Source organism: Zeus faber (assembly GCF_960531495.2).
Source record: "Zeus faber genome assembly, chromosome: 5".
NCBI lineage: Eukaryota > Metazoa > Chordata > Actinopteri > Zeiformes > Zeidae > Zeus > Zeus faber.
The window spans coordinates 20,397,546-20,419,472 of record NC_137192.1 but is presented as its reverse complement, the minus strand read 5'-3'; the positions used below and the strand labels follow the sequence as shown (position 1 = coordinate 20,419,472).

The 21,927-nt window shown below is 44.4% G+C and overlaps 2 protein-coding genes across 2 annotated transcripts in view; one reads left to right on the top strand and one right to left on the bottom strand.

Moving 5' to 3' along the window:
• The window catches only part of asic1b (acid-sensing (proton-gated) ion channel 1b), a gene marked incomplete at both ends in the record, with an annotated part of 171,324 nt that extends 169,289 nt beyond the window's left edge, over window positions 1-2,035 (bottom strand). The window contains one exon of the mRNA XM_080000889.1: window positions 1,674-2,035. Coding sequence (XP_079857015.1) covers window positions 1,674-2,035 — 362 coding nt within the window. The remainder of the gene's footprint in view (window positions 1-1,673) is intronic.
• Window positions 2,036-6,901: 4,866 nt separating this feature from the next.
• The window catches only part of LOC307230593 (elastase-1-like), a gene marked incomplete at both ends in the record, with an annotated part of 19,250 nt that continues 4,224 nt past the window's right edge, over window positions 6,902-21,927 (top strand). Inside the window, 3 exons of the mRNA XM_080001029.1 lie at window positions 6,902-7,151; window positions 15,499-15,617; window positions 21,913-21,927. The exon at window positions 21,913-21,927 is cut by the window's right edge and continues 86 nt beyond it. Coding sequence (XP_079857155.1) covers window positions 6,902-7,151; window positions 15,499-15,617; window positions 21,913-21,927 — 384 coding nt within the window. The remainder of the gene's footprint in view (window positions 7,152-15,498; window positions 15,618-21,912) is intronic.

Below are 21,927 nucleotides of genomic sequence, written 5' to 3'. Positions count from 1 at the left end.
AAATAACCTTGAAAAAAAAAAAGAGACCCAAACCCGCATGACTCAGCGGCCACTTACCCGGTGATGACTAATTCCGCCATAAAAGTAATTTGTCAGTCCCATCTGCCTGTCAGTTTGGGTACCTAAGCATTGCAGAAGATCACCACTATTATTGTGGCTACTACTTGTAGCTACTATGGCAGGTACAACTCTCACTAATTGTACCTGCAGTAGTAGTTGTATTAATGTCACTTGGTTCTATTTCAGGTTCTCAGCAGCTGGAAGGCCACGTACGACTCCAGCGTGAAGAGCCATGTGTCGCATATTTAAACCCAGGTGGAAATATAACTTCAGCACTTCACATCATACCCATGGACAAAATGACTTGGAATGGCTGCAACACACTGGCGTGGAATGTTGTGTTATTTAGATACATCATGATTGATGTTTAAATGCTTTTGGACATGAATGAAGTTTGCTCCCGTTCACCTCAATAACCGGCGTGAATCCATCATCTAACTGGTGAGAAACGAGATTGATCCGCCAGCAAAGTACAACAACATGTGGAAAATCAAACATTCTGGGCTATCCCTTTGATCAAGGTGGTATTTTTGTTGTATTTTAGCGATAAAGTTGAAACATACAGCACGCTCCAATCAGTGCAGGAGTTTTAATCAACATGAATTATCGCGTCACTTCAGTGGAAATGAAAAAGAAAAAACAAATCTGGATCACATCTTGCTTAGGTTCACATTTGAAGCGCCTTAAGGGGTTTTGCATGTTTTTGTTTGCGTGCTTTGTTTGTTGTTTGTTGATTGGTATTAAACTAAACGCTGTGCACTCTGGAGTTACGTTCAAGTTTTTCAGAAGTGCGGGGAAAAAAAGTTTGTCAAAAGGTGCCAAGGTCACATGGTTTGTTCGAGATCTTTCAAGTGTTTAATGAGTGTTGCTTCACCAACCTATCAGCACAGGAGCTTTTCATTTAGAACGGCAAATTATCTTTCAAAGTCAAGCAATAATTGAACCAAAAAAGATTCAGGTGACGTTCACTGAAGAGCTACTACAAGGGGGTAGGGTAGTGGTTCCCAAACTGGGGACCGCGGCCCACAAGCTGCCTGTGAAGGAATTGCAGGAAATTATTCATTTAGTTATTTGTTATTTTTCATATTGGGTATTTTTTCAAATAAAGGTGGATTTTATTTTTGTTGCAAGATTTGCACTTTTTGTCATCAAGTTTTAAAATAGGTGTTATATTTGCATACGCTACTTTTAAGATAAGATAGTACTTCATTGATGCCCTGAAGGAGAAATTCAGTTAATTTGCACTCCACACGACAGTTTATTATAGGCAGGTAGGCAGATTATAATTATATATATATATCTCTTTATATAGAGAGATATATATATACCATTTGATGCCCCCAGGCTTTGGTTGGTTGGTTTGTGTGATAGATACACAGAGGTGTCGGAACATTGTAAAATTGTAGTATAGAGTAAAGACGAAAATTGCCATGACACTTCTAGGAGTCTACATTTTACTTTTTGGAATAACTCTTAAATACTGAAGAACACTGCATGGACTTATTATGGGGGTTGAAATATAGCTACAGCGCACACACACACACACACACACACACACACACACACACACACACACACACACACACACACACACACACACACACACTGCCCACCTGCCGTTGAGCAAGGCGAGAAGCTCCCCGGCGTGGTACAGGTCGTTGCGGGTGACGCGGCTGAAGCGGAAGGAGTTGAGGTTGCAGAAGGTGACGGCGGGGAACACCATCATGGGGGCCGCCACCTCGTCCAGCTTGGTCACGTGCGGGTACTGGAAGTAGAAGTGCACGCGGTCGGCGCACACGAGCACCAGGAAGCCCAGGGAACCCAAAAAGAACAGCGCCCACAGGCTGCGCTTCACGCACATGCGCTCGTACGTCAACACGTGCGAGATGCCGTGCAGCGTGGAGCGGCTCGCGAAAACTTCCACGGGCACCGGCCGCTTGTACTCCGCCTCCTCGGACTCCGCTTTGAGGTCCATCGCGGCCACCGGGTGCGTGTCTGGAGCGCGGAGAGGGAACGATCGGTGCGGAGGAAGCTGGAGGATTCCTCCCTCTCACTGGGACGGAGGATACAGTCTGGGCTGGAGGATGCCCCCCACTTTAACTGGGAAGGAGGGGACCGGCGGAGAGTTCACGCCCTTCTACCCACGGATCCCTGTGCTCTCCACTCCGTCTGGACTGGGTGTTACGTCACTGACGTCCACCGGTGAGACAGTCAGAACACGGTCCGTGCACCGTGCGCCCGCACGCATGTGCATAAGCACACACACCGACTCCCAGGTGGGGTCCAGGTGAGCGCAGCAGTCAGGTGCTGCGCTTCTAGGCTCACAGACCGTGGGGTCTGTGGGGTCTGCAGCGCACGGATAATAAGATCCAGGTCCCTGGGCTCAGCCTCCACACGCACCGATCGGCTGAAACGCCTCCTCGGGATTCCAAAAGGAACAGCGGTGAGAAGGATGGAGGGGAAAAAAGATGGATACAGATGGAGAGGGTTGGGTGAAATTACTAAAGCCGCAAATGACACGAACCGATCCCGAGCATCCTCCGGCCGCTGTGGGTGTAAGAATGTCTTAAAAACTATATATATATATATATATATTTTTTTTTTTAATTCTTCTGTTTTAACACAGTGCTGCCATCTTCTGATTTTCTTTGTAGGAAACAACCCGAGAACAACTCCTGCTGGAATAACCAGGACCTGGCTGCACCATGAAGCGCTCAGTCCGTCGAACTGGCTGCGCGCTCGCCCGGTGCGTCCTCCTCCGGTGCTGCGACCATCACTCCGGTGTGTGTGCTGCGGCTTGATCCTGGTGCCGTGACAAGGTCTTGGGTAAGAAAGACAGAATATAGAAATACAAATTAAAAAATAAAAAAAAACACCACCACCAACAACAACAACAACAACAACAACAAAAAAAAAAGGAATCGCAACCACGCGCTCCGAAATGAGGATCGGCGTTCAGGGGAAATAGCAGATCTTCGCTTCTCCCGGATCAATGAAACGAGCCCAGAACGAGGGAGCGTGCGGATTGGACGGCACGCCGAATGCTCCACGCGACGGAGCTGTGGCCGGGCACGCGCGCGAACACGCACGCACGCAAACACACACACACACACACGCACGCACACACACACACACACACACTGGATGGGTTCGGGTTGCTGCTCACATGATGATCGTCACATCATGGTTATCTGTAAACTAAGGGAAATCTATGTTTTGTTGTTGCCGTTGTGAGATCATGGAGGAGACTGCTGCCAGATATTCACTGCACAGTGGGAAAAGAACTGAAGAGTAAAAAAATGACATCAAAGTTCAGTCAAGCTGAGGAAACATTAATGACAAAGATAACAGTTGGTCCCTATTCAGCTTGAATAAAATACTCTCAGAAACACATGTAAAAAAATACCCTCGTCAAATGACTCCGTTTTGTGTTTTGTTTTTTTATTTAACTCCACGTCATGCGATAGCCCTGTACATGTAATAAACTGAAATGAACTCTGAGAGCCGTTTAACTCCATGCAGTGTTGTGTATTTAAGTAATTCCAAAGGGTGAAATGTCCTCCTGGATGTTTCATGGCAATTTTACTTTTTGGAATAACTGAAATACTGGACAATGCCAAATAATTGTACCCAGAAAAGCTTTCAAACACCTCCAATAAGCATTCCTGACACTTACACCAAAGGTTTAAACTCAGACACACGTTTTATCCCTTCACCGTGAATTCACGACACTCTCAATTCATACACATAAACAAATATCTTCCCTGACACAAACATATACTATACTGCATATGTGCACCCTCACACTTCACGATGCAGACGCACACTCCCCCCCACACACACATACAGAGATATCGGCACAGAAAGAAGCCTGCGACACACACACAACACCACGCATGCCACAAACTTTCTTGCTCAACCTCACGCGTGTGCACACTACGACAGACGCACACTCGCAAAAAAATGCTCGAACAAATCCAATCCAATTCCATATTGTTGACATAGATGGAACATCCAAGCATGATAGTGGCAGCGAGCAAGCCATGCAGAGACAAGCAGTAAGGCAGATGAGCCGCTACACTGCCAGTGCCAGATCTGCCATGGAAACACCATTGCCGGGAGGCGAAAGGAGCTCACCCATGAAATTGCTCATAATGCGTCCATAATCGCCATTTGCAATAGTATTGACTGCGACAATGTTGCAGTCATCTATAAAGCCAACATATTTTATCGATCAGTGGTGCTGGTAAGACGATCTGGGCTCTCGTTCTGTGATGTGAATTTTGAGTAGGAATTTGCTGTACAGTCGGAATGCAAATCACACGGAAGTGAGTTGTCATTTTGAAGCTTCCCTGCTGTCACCGAATTTCCCAAGCGCTGCCTGTGTGCCCTAATAAAAGTGTGTGGCAGCTATTTTTCTTCTGTCTATATAATACAGCTAGACGTGTATTTGCCGTATCAGCATATTTACTAGTACTATCGTTCAATATTATTGCGATGCACTGTTGCCATTTATTATCTTTACTCTACTTTAGCATACCCACCGCCTCAGCTGCACAACTTGTGTGTACATATGTCTATTTTCATTTTGTATGTTATTTTTTATCTCTATATTTTTTTCTGCCATCTTCTGCTGACAGAACTGAACACCTGAATTGCCCCTGCCAATCAATAAAGTCTTGCGTTATCTCGACTTCATTTGGTGCACTTTAATGCTCATCATTGGTGCTTGGCCAAATGCACACGCTGAAGTCTGTACAGAGTCTCTACTGAGTCTGTGCAGAGTCTGTACAGAGTCTCTACAGTCTAGTGCGGAGAGATTTTCCTGTCGCCCAGCCGTGACTTATGACTTGTGGCTGCACTTCCGTCTGCTGGCCTTTGCAGGAGCATTAGACACGGCCGTTTACAAGGTTCTGTATATCTTGAAAGCACAGAAGTTGACAGAAAACTCAAATATATTGGCACAAAATCCGCCCCGCAACATTTCCATGGAAGGGCTGATTTGATTGGAGCAACAAGGTTATGAGGGAGCTAGAAGAGCAGCACCACAGCGGGTCAGGGTTCTTCATGCAAACCACCATGGTAGGAAGGGCATGTACACAGAAAACTGCTTGTTTGAGTGGAAAGAAGTCACCTGTGCCTCAGTGTTGTGGTGAAATATCTGTTGTTTTGTTTGACCTTTCACCGTGACATTATCCAGTAAGATGCCAATAACAACAAGTGACAAATGTATGTTTTCTTGTAATGTTGAGGATAAAGAGGCAGAGTCGGTGATTAGATTAGAATTATTATCATCCTGATTTAATTTCATTCTGCCAAATACAATTGTTTTTAATCTATGTTTTGTGAAGGCAGAATCTATTTTAATATTTCATTCTAATGGCACCAGTCATGAAATGATCAACAGGACTAGAAAATATATTCATCTATTCTGTTCTGTTCTGTTCTGTTCTGTTCTGTTCTTTAATTTATTTATTTATTTGTTTGTTTGTTTGTTTGTTTGTTTGTTTATTTATTTATTTTAAACCTGTGCTGTCAGCATGCTGGCCATACAACACAGATTATTTGTGCTATTGCATCTAGGACAGTGTTAGCCTGCGAGTGGAGTTCAAGTTCTCAACCCGCAATGCAACTCTTTATTTATTCTTTAACCATCAAGAACTGCTGCAATAACTCCGTCCTGTGGACGAGCTGTGGGATGACAAGAGCACAGCTTTTTGTTGTACAGAACCGCCACCAATCCTCCTCTTTGGAGAACTATCCATGTTTTGGTTTATAAACAACTAATCACTACTCCAAGGGGGGAGATTCACCACGGGTGAGAAAATGAAACATAGAACTAAACAACATGTACACGTACAAACAAACATCGGACCACAACATGTATTGAAAAACAGAGTTAATTAAGTTCAGGAAAACTGGAACGCTTGGCCCATTCCTGTCATAGTTATGGCAGCAAATGAGGGAGAAAAGGAGAGGGATGTGACCAGGAGGGTGTTGGGGTGTGTTCAAAGCAGGTGTTGGTGGTGTGTGAGTGTGTGTGTGATGAGACCGCCTGTGTGTGTGTGTGTGTGTGTGTGTGTGTGTGTGTGTGTGTGTGTGTGTGTGTGTGTGTGTGTGTGTGTGTGTGTGTGCGTGCGTGCGTGTGCGTGTGTGAGGTGTCCACCGGTGAGTGTACAGGACTTATCCCAATTGTTTCTGGTGTATTGGTGTAGGTCAGTATTATATCATAGGGCCTCCAAGCAGCGGAAAAGGCCCCGAAGCCCCCCTCCCCCGAGCTCCGCAGCTGCATAGCCACCCCACAGCCGCAGGAAAGCCTAGAGTACCCCGCCCTGCAGCCACAGAAGACCCCTGAGCCCCCAGAGAAGCCGGAAGCCCCCGTGGTGCATAATCCAGTCCCAGGAAGCATGAAGAGAGACCCCGCATCCCTGAGGCGCACAGATACAACCCACCCCCACCTGCAGGCACAAGACGCAGCCACAAGCGCAGAACCCGGGCAACAGACCGACACCCGACCCGAACCACCGCCCCGCCGGAGAGAGCGGGACCCCCATGCCCACTAGTGCCCCGTGCAGAGGCGAGGCTCATCCGACCGCAGCCTCATAGCTCGCAGCCCCACCCGTCCCGCAAAGTCCAAGGCCTACTGTGTGGTGTATGTACTGAGTATGAGTTTTGGCACTGGGAGAGATAGTCGAAGCGCAACCAGATGAACGCAGGGGCGCAGCAGGCCGGGGAGCAGCCACGCGGACCGCCCCCCACCCCAGGACCCGACCACGCCCACCTCCCGTACCTGGAGGCACCCAACCTACAGCGACCAGCCACGGGTGCAGAGCTGCCCGCCATGCACCTCCGCCATGCCGGGCAGCTCCGCGCCCCCATCAGTCCCCCGGTCAGTCCCCGGCCACCGAGCACGCGGACCACAGAACAGAGGAGGGCGGACACTCCACCACCTTCAGCCCGTCCCCCTAGTGACGAGCGCCCCGTGCACCGAGAGCGCCAGAGGACAGGTGCTCGGGCAGCCCTGTGCGACGACAGGAGTCCGCCCCCCACCGAAGGAGGCCACATGGTGGGCCCCGCGCTGACCACCCCTGGCCAGTTTTTCTTCCCTCCTCTCCTTCTCTCCTCTCCTCTTCTCTTCTTTCCTCTTAACTTCTCGCCGCTTCTTTTATCTTTCCTTTTCTTCCCCTCTCCTCATCTCTTCACCTCGCATCTTCTCTGCTCTTCTGTTTTATCTCTCCTTCTCTTTTTCTCTGCTCCTCTTCTCTCCTCTTCACTTATTTGATCTTTTTTATTATATTTTCTTCTTATCTGTTCCCTTTCCTTCCATTAGTACTAATAATAATAATAATAATAATAATAATAATAATAATAATAATAATAACACGTGTGCTTGTATCTGGCTTTTCTCAAGGCTCTCAAGACACTTTGCAATAAAACAATGCATACATCTCTTTCATTCTCTCCTCTTCTCTCCTCTTCCCCTCTTACCCCGTCATTCCGCTCCTCTCCTGTACTCTACGTCAGGGCGTGGATGCAAATTCCATTCCCATGACTCTGGGGTTATTCGGGTTAAACTCTCACAAAAATGGCGGGGAAGATGAATCCAGCGAGCTCCCGGTGACAAAATCTCCTCAGTTATTGTTCAGCCGGCAGCGCGCACTTGCACGCACACACACACACACACACACACACACACACACACACACACACACACACACACACACACACACACACACACACACAGACGACAAGAGGCTCTTGACCATGAAAATTTGAGTCTCCCCTCTGAGTTCCGCCTCACCAATAATAATCACCAAAATATGATTCACGCAGCGATCTGGACTTCATCAACCCCACCCGCGCTTCCTGAGCCCACTGTGCTGTGGCACTGAACCGGACCACCGAACATGGTTTGATCAAGGGGGGGACAGTCAAGGTCTCCACCAAAAAGACGACCATTAGTTCTAATAAAGTGCATCCGCTGGTTCCCTCTGATTCGAATGCATGGCAGACATGGGACGGGCGATCATTAACGGACAAGGACGGCATTATCGGCAGCGGTGGAATCCTGTCAGCGCGGAGCTTCGAGATGCGCGGGGCGGTGGGAGCGCGCCGGGAGGTCATAGGAGTCACGCAACAGCGAGCGAGGAGCCCCCCACCCCCCGCCGGGCGTGCCGGTCTGCATGCGTAACACATCGGCACCTCCCCAGCCAAACAGCGGAGCCTTTATCATGCTTAGGCCAAGTGTTGCAAAATGGCTTCCAGCAAGGCGAATGGTGAGCAGCACCTTTTACATCTATTTTTCACGTTCCAATCACTGTGTTGGCCTCTGAAGGGAATTGCCTGTCGAGATTTTAATGTATTTTTTTTTTAACCCAAGAGAAATTTTTTAAAGAAGCAGTGAAAACCCCTTTTCTTTTCCACCATTAGTTTGCCTCTGATGTTGCAAGACCGCAGTAGGCGTTCGAAACCCTACAAGGTCGCACGGTTCTCTCCAGCTTTTTTTTGCTTTTCTCCACTTTTTCGTTGTTATCCGTGTCCTGCCGTGAGGGAGAAATGCGCTGGTCGCATTCAACCCGTGGTTGGCACGGTTTGGTATTTCAACGGTTGATTGAGCCTGAACATGGGTTATTCATCTGTATCGTCGGTTCAATATGGCATTATGTGTTTCTGCCGGGGATATTGATTTTCCGACTCTGGTCGAAAAGTTTCTGAATCGTCCATAAAAAAGAGCACATCTAATAGTCAGACACCGGAATGGCTCTGGGTTCTTGGAAGCGACCGCGCTCCTTCTCCAGAGACTCCTTCGGCAGTCTCATTTTACTTTATTTTTTGTCATTATATTTTTTTAAATTAGACTAGCAAACCAGGCTGCTGGCATTTTAATTGTCGAAATCATTTCAGTAATTAGTGTCGACTGATTAAAGTTACATATGTTGGGATCATTGCCTGTTGTCTTTAGATACCATAAAGCCCAATAAGTGCAACGGGAGTGAGAAGTGAAAAAATAATATTTAGATTTGCCATATGAGAAAATTAATCCTCATGGCTTTTTTTCCATTAACAACTAATGAAATATTCACATGCAGCATTTTCACCTTTTCATACAGTAGTCCCCAACGGCCATTCCAGTCCTCCCTCTTGCAGTCGCTCTTCAGTCGCTGCTTAATGATAGGGGAAAACCTACATTTTTGTGTCCCGTTTGGAGACACTACGAAACGATTGATGTATGTTTTTAATCCCAATGAGTTGTTTTAACTTGTGTAGCTCTTTTTTTTTTAATTTTATTTTTATTTATTTATCGGAAGTCCAAAGCTGTCGAGAAGGAAATGAATGGATGATGAAAACCCGATTCTATCAGACTGCAACGAGAGGGCAAACGCAGAAGTGCTACATCCAGGCTAAAAATAATTATTACTGTTTGTATGTAAATGTGTGTAAATACACTTTTCTTTTGTCTTCCCTTGGGGAACGGGCGAAACGCACCAGCTTTCTGTTTGGCAAACAAGCAAGTCTGGTGTTTGACTAACAAACTCCTTTTTTCTTCTCAAAAGTTTTTTCATGACCTCTGTGCAGAAACGGCGACACGCGCCATTTCCCATCATGTGCGGTGTGCCTGAAAGCTTGCCGTTCTAACTCAATTCTTTCCCAAAATCTGTGAAACACGATCGCGTGATGTTGCGACATCTCTGATTTCTGCCTGGCGTTCATAAACGGGAAACGGAGGTCGTAATGCGCTCCCCGTGGTCCCGAAAATAACTGGCAACATGTGTTTGACAGAAGAAATGGACTGCATCTCATATGGCGCTTTTCCAGTCTCGCGACCACTCAAAGCGCTTTACAATACACGCCTCACATTCACCCATTCACACATACATTCATACGTCGATGGCAGCGACAACCGTGCAAGGTGCACACCAGCTCATTGAGAGCACGTCAGGGTTCAGTGTCTTGCTCAAGGACACTTCCAACAGGAACAGGGGATCGAACCAGGAGCCCTCTGGTTACTGGACGACCTCCCGCGCCACCGTCACACTAGGCCGCGCGGTGGGAGAGATGCAGACTTTTCGAGGAACCCGGCTCTGCTGGATCCCACCAGTGCTTTCACCAAGTCCAGCGTCCGCTCATACTGTGACATATTATGCTTAAAATGATCAAGTTTCCATCAGCGCCGCTGACGTAATTCAAATGGGTTCCTGGTCTCCATGTGAACTGAGCTCCCCCGCATGTTTTTGTTTTTTTTACCTGGTTCTCGGGGGGGGGATGAGGTCGACGCTGTTTGACCGGTCTAAAAGTACCAGACGGGGAAAACCTGCTTTCAAGAACAGCTACACAAACTGCCCGTTCCTTGCCTCTAATCCCTTTCATTTCAATTAGAAAAAGTGATATTAATTAAGATAAGTAAGTCTAAATAAGTCTCTCAATTAGACACATACTTAATCGGGTCTGATCTTATAACCGTTGGTGTTGCTGTTGTCTTTTGATGCCCAAATCATATTCATCCCATCATCGAAGAAGAGAAATCTCATCTGAAAACGCGCAGAGGTTTTCATAGCGCTCCATCTCAGACAACACGGCCGCGGCGCTTTACCCGCCTCAGGCACCTGGTTCCACTCCGGCGGAGCCTTTGACTCCCGCCCTCCGGGGCCGGGGCCGGGGCCCGGCAGCGCGGGCCCAGCTGAGGCCGGGGGAGGAAGGGCCGGAAAGAGGGGATGGGCGGGGGCGGCTGGAGAAGGCTCCGGAGGACGGAGACGAGGGAGCGCCGCAACACACGAGATCAATCATGTCCTGGGAGCCGCAGCAGATCGTCTTTCTTTCAGCCTGCTGAGAGCGAGAGGGGCGGCCAACATTCCTAACCCAACGCACACACACACACACACACACACACGCGCGCGCACACACACACACACACAGATAACAACAGATAACTCTACGGACACCAAGAAGACACACTGTACCTATGGTTTTTGCTTCTATGTTTTCTGTATAGTGTGAAAAAAGAGAGAGAGAAACATACATAATATATATATATTTATAAGCTGTATATACAATATATATATACATAGAGAGAGAGAGCAAGCAAAAGAGAGAGAGAGAGAGAGAGAGGGAGGGGTGGGGGGGACATGAAGACAAACAAAACCGAGGGGAAAAGGTGAAGAAGAAAGGAAGCGAGGCGGCGAGATGCAGCGAGCAGATGAGGGAGACGGAAAAGGGGGCGCAGCATCGATTGTTTCCTCTGTGGTATAATTGCAATTTAAGGTTACAAACGGAGCGGCGGATGGCTTTCGCCGCCCTCACGCCGCAGAGTGCAGGGAACCACTGATGCTTCCCCTCCGCACCGCTCTTCCGCTCACAGGAAAATGCTAATAATGCACCGGGAGTCCCCATGGACGGCGTGCGGACTGGTGTGGTGGCATTAATAACTTAAGAGTTTGAGAGTGCGCACACTGTACGCAGCCAGGGAGCGGTAGGCCTGACATCACACAAACGATGATCGTTATGGAGGTCATGTGAGGAAATGTGCGGGGGATCGAGAAGTGTGCGTTTCGGATGCATTTGTCCCGTCGTAAGAAGATTCGTTTTAGTATAAGATGTAATGTTGTGTTGTTTTCTATCGTACTGCGAGGGGGGGTGGAGCATTCTTAATTTTCAAGATTTTTGATTTTTTTTCTATCTGCTGACGAATGGAGAGTCCAAGGAAAATGATGATAATGCTGAGTTATGGCCCCATGTGTGAAGACTCAAGTTTGCCATTGTAACAAGAAGTCGCTGCATCGTATGGCTTTTTGAATATTTGTATGTCAGTGATTTCTGTTTTGTATTCTTTTCTACTTTTCGAGTAGAGTAGTTTCGACAATTGAACTTTTCATTTGAAATACATTTTAAATTCAATTCAAACATTTTATTCACTTTTTTTATTCTATTGTATTTTTTATTCTTTTTATTCTTCATTTTTTGGATTGTTAAGCTTTTTTATGCTAATGGTTTGCAGTGTAACGCACCAAACCTCACCGGAGCAAACTCCTAGTACAATAAATGAAAATGTACATGGTGGAATAAACTGACTCTCACTCTGATTTATGTTCCTGGCTTTCTGTTGTGCAGGGGGTGTTGTGTAATGCCCTTTTTCTTTTTCTTTTTTTATTATTATTATTTGAGCCAATTTTAATGTTTCACAGTTTGTTTTTAAAGCTCTGAATGGGTTGGCACCGTCCTATATATCTGACCTCCTGTGCCACCATTCTATAGGTCACTTGACGGTCTTCTGACCATGTGCTTTTAAAAGTTCCACGGGCTCGGCTCTCCTTGGCGTTTGAATCCCATTGAGATCCGTTGCTCATCCTGCATTGTCCTTTATCTATTGTTTACTGTGTTTGACTGTAATTGAAGTTGACGTAGCTGAATATCCTTTAAGTGAATTTCCATATGCAACCAGTGCAACACTGTGCAAGACACTCACAACAGAAGTGAGATGGATCATTCGTGTCGTGCAAATAGTAATACTGAAACACACTTGATAAGACGGGGGCTACGGCAGGTTTTACAAACGGTAACTAGTGGAAAAAGTTTGACAAAGTTCGGAAAAACATCAGCACAGCTGATGACGTGCAAAGAAGAAGCAGAAAAGCAATATTGTACATATATTTAACATAAGCAGGACGGCCACCGAGGCAAGTGGGGGAGGGTAAGGGGCCAAATGAATGGAGTTTATACTGTGAGGTTTGAGTCTTTATCTCTGCTGCTCTGACATCAGTTTGGCTTTTTCAGATGTTGTCGCTTTCCTGTAATCACCAGTTCCTCGGCCTCCCATCGCACTCCCAATCAAGGCATCCCATTAATTTTTTTTATAAAGTTCAATTTACAACCCTGTGTTTGTGAATGAGACATCTTTATGGGAACCTAGTGGAGTGTTCATTAACAGGGGGGGAAGTGGTATCACGAGCAAACATCTTTAATTAATACGTCCCCAGCACTTCCCCCTTTGATCTACACATTAGATTTATGTTTTTTGCAGGAAGACAAGAGCAAGTAGTGTGTGTGTGTGTGTGTGTGTGTGTGTGTGTGTGTGTGTGTGTGTGTGTGTGTGTGTGTGCATGTGTGTGTGTGTGTGTGCATGTGTGTGTGTGTGTGTGTGTGTGTGTGTGTGTGTGTGTGTGTGTGTGTGTGTGTGTGTGTGTGTGTGTGCGAGTGTGTGTGTGCGGGGCAAAAGGCAATCAGTTGTCGAAAGTCCATGAGAAAGTATAAGAGACCCAGAGTTATTTGGGACTCAATTACCAGGCAGCGTGGCTCTCGCTCCAATAGGCGGATAAGGTAATAATCTATAATCCAGACACTTTTAATGACTTGGAGTCTAATTAAGGCATTCTACATCGGAGACCTCCTATTGTCCGGCGACCTATTGTTGTAGCCATCAGTGGTAAATGGCCTGTGAAAAGGGTTTCAATGTAATTTTAAGATGAAGTGATCTGCGACACCAGCGTTCAATGTCACGGATTTCGCCGCCGAACTCGGGAAGAGAACCGCGTCGACCTCGGTTCTCACACGGGATCCAAAAATGTGGAAATTTCCCATGGAAATAACTATTGAGAAAAAAAAGAGAAGACCCAGAAGAGAAGAAAGAAATGTGGATCACACATCTGTAACCACGGGGCACTGTTTGTTTGAATCCAGACATAATGTTTATGATATTTTAGCACCATCTAGTGAGAGGGTGTTTCATTCCTCCTGAAACTGTGACATCATCTTGGATGGCAGCTACGCTCGGATTAAATCAATGTAAGAATAAAGCCATCGGTTTTGTACTTGTGTGTACATTAAAAATCTCAGAAAATGTACATAAATATAACAGTAATATCAATTCCCTTGAACTGTGTGTTAAAATCATGATGCAAATGATAATAATAATAAATAACTACATCAACATGACGATACAATTATTAAAAGATTATAATGCTAATAGTGGTAACAAACAACGACATATCACAATCACATTAAAACTCCATAAGTAAAACTCATAAATATGTTCCACTTTGTGTTCAAAGCATGAATTGTACCGCAGCCTTGTTTGCAGTCGAAGACAGACTGTCACCACAACAAACAGAGAGAGAAGTCAAACATTGCCGCCAGTGACATGATTTCTCAAAACGATTGAGGGAGAATACTTTGTCTCTGTTGTCATTTAGGAAAAATAAATAAATAAAAATAGCCCTTTCATTTCTCTCTTAACATGACAAAGCAAATGAAACCGACAAAACCGCGTTTTAAGATGAATTGTGGTGGGCAAATTGGATGCATCATCGGCCCGGGACATGAAATATTTACGAGTACTTGCAGGCGGTTACATCAGCGTGCGTTGCGAAATTAAATAATGCAGAATTAACAATTACCCTTGCGCTTATTTTATTATATATTTTATGTTATTATCTATTTTATTTGACTAATTCTGTTACTTTGAGTAAGCAAGTGCTGGTTCCAGACCACGTACACGTCGCTACGCTCACACAAATAAGTGTCTCTGAGATAATTATTGCCACCTCGGCAACCCTGTGACTCCCCTCGGTCACATTTTTCCGTGTAACGCCTCAAACATTTATCTACAAACCCTTCACCCCTCCCCGTGGGGTGACCTCGACGGCGCGTGTGGGATCAGCACAGGTGCAAGCCGGCGGGCGGGGCGAGAGGGGAACGCCCGCCCGGCGAGCTCGCTGAAGGTCATCTCCATGCAGGTATAAAAGAGGGGAAGGATATTGTTTCTCTTTGCACACCTTGAGCGCCGCGGACGCGCTCAAGGTTCCTGCCGCTGACAGGCCTCGCGGCTCCGGGTAAGAACTGACAGGGGCCAACGGGGCTGACCCTACGCGAGCGCGTTATCGATTCCCTTTCTTTATTTGAGCACTTAGAAGATGAGAAGTAAAGGCAGACGCACTTGAAGGGTTTTGAGAATGCTGCCCCTTCCGTTTGGAACTCCCTGCAGGAGGACGTGGGACTCACACCTCTTATTTTTCATGGACATTTATTTCATTCTTAGAAGGACAATCTTCAAGCGTCTTTGTTCGAAACTTATGAAACGCCTTCTTTTGGTTTGGTTCTGACGCTTTAACCGGAGGTTCCTGTCTGCTTGTTTATGGGTGCTTATTGTCCTTTTTGTGTATTCTGTCTGTAAAAGATTTTTTAATCTCAACCAGACTGACCCGGTTAAATAAAGGTAAAAAGAAAAGAAGAAACTGACCTCGCTCTCTCTCTCTCTCTCTTTCTCTGCGTCACTCAGCCAATAAGTCACCTTCAGGTGACTTAGTCATTCAGCCCATCAGTCACTGCTTACCTGACTCACTCTATGCTGAGTCCCTGTGCAAACGCTCTGATGAATTCCGCTGTCTTGACTCCTGACTCCTTTCTTTCAAGCAAAATGAAATGGTCACTTGAAAAAATGCTTTCAAGCCCAGCTTTCAAGCCCAAGCTCCAGGCACCTGGAGCCCCAGCCCAGGTGCCTGGAGGACAGCGTCGAGGAGCAGGTTGTGGGCGGTGAGGTGGCCACGCCTAAATCTTGGTCCTGGCGGGTAACAGAACATCACCTCAATGTCAGAAGGTGGTTTATTTATTTTAATTTATTATACCATAACTATTCACAAAGAATTACATAACATAATGACTCACTCACTTGGCCACTCACTAATGACTCTTACTAGGCCAACTCCACGCGTCCTTTACCTCACCATTTTTCCTCCAAAAGTATTATTATTATTGCTACTATTAGGATTATCAGTACTATCATTTGTCCTGTATTGTTTACGTTCTTGCCAAAATTGATGATCTGCGCAACATCCGATCAACTCATGAATTGTCTAAACCCGTCAATTTTATGGCTAATTATGGGAGGTTTTTTCTTTCACTTTTTCGCCCGGGTCTCTCTTCAGTATAAATCTGGAAGCAAGTCTTACCACGCGTGCGGAGGAACCCTTATTACGAGAGGATGTGTGATGACTGGGGCTCACCGTGTGGACAGGTTAATAGTCATTGTTATTGTAATGTGATGATCCTGATGTACTAGCTATCGGAATTTTGGATGATTCTCAAACATATTTGGGTTTTGGTGGAACAAACAAGCGTTGTGCAACACTTACCAGTGAACAAAATCTCCTTGTGTGCTCTGGAACCATGCAGCACCAGGACCTGGCCTGTGGTTCTGGGTGAACATGACCCGGACAGCTACTCCAGCGACTAACAGTGCCTTTGGGCCAAACTGTGCAAGGGAGAGTGAATTAAGCAGAATGAAGATGAATGAAGAATGAAGTTTCTATGTTTCGACACCTTTGGGCCGGGTTTGGGCTGATCATCAACATTAACCTGCCGAGTCTGACCGGGTCCAGCCTGGCTCCCCGCCTCCCTCTGGCCAGGTCCCGCCCCACAACAACCTCTGCAACATCACCGGACGGGGACAGTAAGTTGGCTGTGAGGCCTTACCCCTCCACCCATCTGTCAAGCCCCCTCCACTAGAACGCAATGACTCTGATCTATCGTCTGGTATTGAATGCATCGGGCCTGTCTTTCAATAACATAAATTTCCTTTTATTGTCTCATTTCAAAGCTGTCGGCAGCCTGTCCGCCCAGCTGAAGCAGGCCTACCTTGCTCTGGTCAACCACAAGACCTGCACCAACCACGGTTGATGGGGCAGCACGGACAAGACCGGTATGGTGTCCGCTGGGGGCGTAGCTGCGTCTTGGCCAAAATAACAAACAAAACATCACACACGGGACTTAAATAAAAAGTTTCTAGACTTTCTAGACACTAAAACAAAAATACACCATCTACACGTCCTTACTAAACAAAAACAGGGAAAAGGGGGGAATAAAGGAAAGTTGTTATAAGCACAAAATGGGTTTGTCACAAAAAAGACAAAGATAGTAAACGGGGTGCATTTATACAGCGCTTCCTAGTCATACTTCCTAGTCAGGCTCAAAGCGCTTTACAGTGCATACCTCACATCCATCATCCATGTGTGTTGATGGAGGCGGCTTTGCGAGGCTGTGCACCGGCTCAACGAGAGCGGTTGAGTGTCTTGCTCGAGGACACTTCAGCACACGCCCAGGAGGAGCCGCCTATCGTACCGGTGGCTGGGAACATGGCCACTTGGCCAGGGGCTGGGACTTCTCAACGACTTATAGGCTGGCCTGCTGATGGCCAACAAGCTCCAGCATTCTGCATCAGGAATACACAACCACAGGGAGAGAGACACAGACATTATACTAACCGAGGCCTGTACCTTCAGAGGCCATAACAACCGTGATCTCATGAGAAAATCGCGAGATTAATCCACATAAGCTCATTCCATATTGTGCAAGAAACGAGCCCTTACTCAATTGACAATGAATATGTCAAATGACATGTGACTACCTCACACACAGGTTATCAGTATTACTATCTTAGAAGAAGAGGTTTTACTTTACTTTTTTTTCACGTCACCAAATTGGCCAATGGGTCTTTGTCTCGTTTCCTCTCAGGGCGACTGCGGTAGACCTCTGAACTGCCAGGTCAACGGCAAATATGTTGTCCACGGCATCGCCAGCTTTATGTCCAGCCTGGGACGCAACACTCCAAAGCCCCACCCTCTTCACCCACGTTTCTGCCTACATCGAATCGTTGGACTCCGTCAATACAAAAGATTTACTCAACTCTATGTAGGTACAAAGAAAAATATTACTAACTGCCGTATAGAGAAAGTGTAGAAATGCTTACATCTGTTGAACTCAAACGAACTCAGAAGCATCGCATCCGAGAGAGGGTGAAGTTCGATCACTATTTTAATTTAATGGCGGCTTTGTGATCTATTTGTTCTTGTATTGTTCTGTTATTCACATTTCATCATTCCCCTTTTGCAGATCGTGATGTTAAGAGACGAAGGATCCCGTCTACAGTATTTATGGAAGACACTTCTCTGCATCGGTCGATGTTTTTATATAGTTATTGATCTGGTCTATTTATATACCAATAAACAACAAACAAAACAAAATGAACTCCATGGTTGTAGTGTGCGATATGGCCAAAATCTTCTTTCCCGATATAGATAATTTCATTTCTTGATAATGATGTATTTCACAATATAGCACGTGTTCTGTATATTCAACTAATAGTTGTATTAAAAATAAAACACATGGTAAAGCCTCTTTGTGATGGGGTGCTTAACGGGAAGGCGCTTGTCGGGACTCCTAAATTCACAGGAGAGGCAAAATAAGGACATACATGTCAAAATCCGACTTAGTGCAAAACTGAAGATATAAACTTTAACTCACTGGAAACCTGAATTAAAACGCGAACGGCAAACTGTTGTAAAGCTGCTTGACCTCGCTGTATGTTGTCACAGCGCGATAGCAGACGGGCAAATGTTGTAATAATCCATGATCCATCCAATGAGTAAAGCGTCACATTCCTCCATGTTTGTTTACACTCGCTCCCACGTCTAGATAACGTGAAGCACCGTGACATAAAATATTGCCGTAAGGCAGTTCTGACGCTGATTTGAGACATAGCGATGTAAATGTAATGAACAAATATATACAATAGTCATTTCTCTATCGCCTTACAATATATACAGTATTGTCATATGGCACAGCCCTACTCCATGGTATCTCAAGTAATTTGTTGTGTTGATACTATACTATAAACTGTATTATGACAGAGTCTTTATCAGATCACTTTAAAGGCTGTACTATAGTAGGTTCACCCAGATTGAAAGAGGGTTACATCAGGCAGCAAATAGAGACACAAAGAATGAAAGCTGAAAGCTTGATGAAAGCCTCAGTTATTTTCAGACTTGCTATTGCTGCTTACTGATTAGTGTGAGACGGATCACACATGCAGCCGTGGCCGCTGCCAAGCAGCCGGCTCCCACGAAGATTGACTGAAGGTCAGCCTGTGGTATAAAAGAATTAGAGACACATTACCTTTACACATTACCATTACCACATTATCCTTCACACGAGCACTTTCAAACTCTCTAAGCATGCTCAGGTTCCTGATTCTGGCCACTTTTGCAGCTATTGGTAAGCAATTACAGGTTACATAATAATAATTACAATAATAACAATAACAACAATAATAACAACAACAATAATAATAATAATAATAATAATAATAATAATAATAATAATAATGATAATAATAATAATAATAATAATAAATACAGCTGCAGGCAGTTGTGTTAGATAGTATTACTGTCACTCAGATTCTGTGCAATGTATCACGAGTTACAGTTTTCCGATTTTTCCGACCACTCAAGAGAATAAGGATGGATTTATATAGCATTGGTTCATGATGTCACAAAGTGACTGTGCTCTCAATGTAAAGCCAATGTTCTTACATTTTTGGTGAGTTTGTAAAGTTTTTTTTATCAATATTTCCCGATGCAAATGTAGATCGGTGTGAATCCAACTTGGACACGTATGAAACTTTCCCATTGTTGTTTGGGAAAAGAACTGGGAAACATTTTGCTTCATTGGTTTCATCTCCAATTATGGTGCAGGGTTGTTCCCTTCTGCTGGTGCTACAGACAACATGTCCTCAAAGTGTTTCTCTAATACTTACTGTACAATATCAACTGGTTCGAATGTCCATATGTCCATAAACATACCAAGTTGTTGTTTATCAGTCAGTGTTTCATCAATAATTTCATCTTCTGAACTTAAATCTTAATTTTCAATATTATCAATGCACATAGATTCATTATTGAATCTATTGGTATAGATTGAATAACAAAAACAAACTTTGTAATTACTTCACATAAAAAATAATAATAAATACATAATGAATAAATGTTAGTTTTAATTAGTACTTCATTGTCTTTTTTCTGTTATTAATCTACAATTGGAAAATTCAGTTAAATAGGTTACTTGTTTATATTGTAATGCAATATAAACAAGCAGGCTAATACTTAACTTTCTGTCTTTTTATTTAAATCTGCTAAGTTTAGCTGTAGGAAACTGTTAATACATGACGTTTCTTTAAATAAAATGTTAAATTTTTACTTTAAACCAAACTTTTAAATTGTTATAGCTTACCTCGTTGTATGTGAGTACATCTGCAGTTTCAGTGAGGTAAGGCGACGTTGTGTCTCACCTATGTAATTTTAGTGGAGACTTCTTTCATGAATTACATTTTCAATAAGTTTCGTTTCCATGAAATACGGAATACATTGTGGTATTTCTGTGAGTAATAACCATTGCACAGGTTCTATTTTTCGACACCTCGTTGGATCTTGAACACATCACTCCGTCGTACATTTGAATGGATTCAACTCGACGTGGTCATGAGTTTTTGTAGACTACTGTTTTTTTTTTATATTTCATGAGTCCGGCAAATTAATGGGGACCAAAGAGTTAAAATATCAATCCAACAGATCCACAGACATCTACCAGGTAACAAGGTACATAAATATACATGTAAATGCATAGTTTGTAATCTCTAACCACTAGAGAGTGACAGGGTTTACATCGCACACTGGGTACAGTTCCAATGCACATTCTACATTTACATTTACATTTAGTCATTTAGCAGACGCTTTTATCCAAAGCGACTTACAAGGGAGAATAACATTCAAGCTACATTGCGACAGAGATTAGTGTAACAACAACATTAGTGTAACAATAAATACTGCAAGGTGGTGCTAAGTAAATTCTGAATCAGGACCTGCACATTTTTAGTAAATAGCATGATGATGTCATAAAGCGTCTTACTGTGAATCTCATCTCGTTCATAGTGTTTATGAATAGTGGCATGTCAGTCAAGCATGACCAGCTAAATACTTGGGATCAAATTTGTTTGGTTTATCACTAATATCTGCTCCGTAAGTGGATCGATTTGGATGAAATTTAAAACACGAGATCCTTGTGCCATACCGGTTTAAACGACACCTCAACTGCGTTTGCAGCTTATGTCAATGTGTTCCAGATAGTTTGAATGTATTGGACCGTGTCTGTGATTTCGAATCAAATTTGGTCAGTTTTAAACTAATTTCTGCTCTGTGTGCGGATCAATTTGAATGAAAATTCAACCATGAGATGTTTGTGACATACCGGTTCAAACAAGATGTGAACTGTGTTCATAGCTCCTGCTGTTCTTATGTTTCAAATAGTTTTAGATTTCAAAATTCAATTCCTACGGACTGGACCCCTAATAACAATATAATCATAATAACCATAATAATACATAATTAATACATGATAAAACATTTTTTTATAAATGTTAAAAAATAATAAATCAATTATACATTTTAAATTGGTGGGATGGCCAGTCCCTTCTTTTTCTGCTGAAATCAAATTCTTAGAATGGCAATAACTGTGCAATCAAGGTGTTGCAGCAAGGGGGTGTGATGGAAAAACATATAACAGCTAGAAAATGTAGATAATTATATATTTACATCCTGTGACTCAGTGTTGACTGAGTTGGCAGACGACCCTGAGAACCATGGTGGGGCCAGAGTGGTCGGCGGCGGAGGAGCTGATAACAGGAACTGGCCCTGGCAGGTACTGAAACACATGAACACAGATCACTGATAAATACAGTGTTTATAAAACATTAAAGCAATAAGTAGAAAATCTGATCGGTGTTGCAGTCAGCGAGGTCATGCAAAGAGCAGCTAAAGGCGTTATTGCAAGTGCTTTTTGAAGACGGGCATCGCAGGTTGGGAATTAGAACTCCGCTTGTAGATTAACTCTCAACTCATGCAGTGGCATGAGGATCCTTTCCGCAGTGTGGCCCGCCTGCCCAGGACAGGACAGATAATACTAAAAACAATAAAAAACAATGTGAAAACAACATGCAAAACAATATGTCGAAAAAAAATGGACTTTCCCCCTCAGATCTCTCTCCAGTAC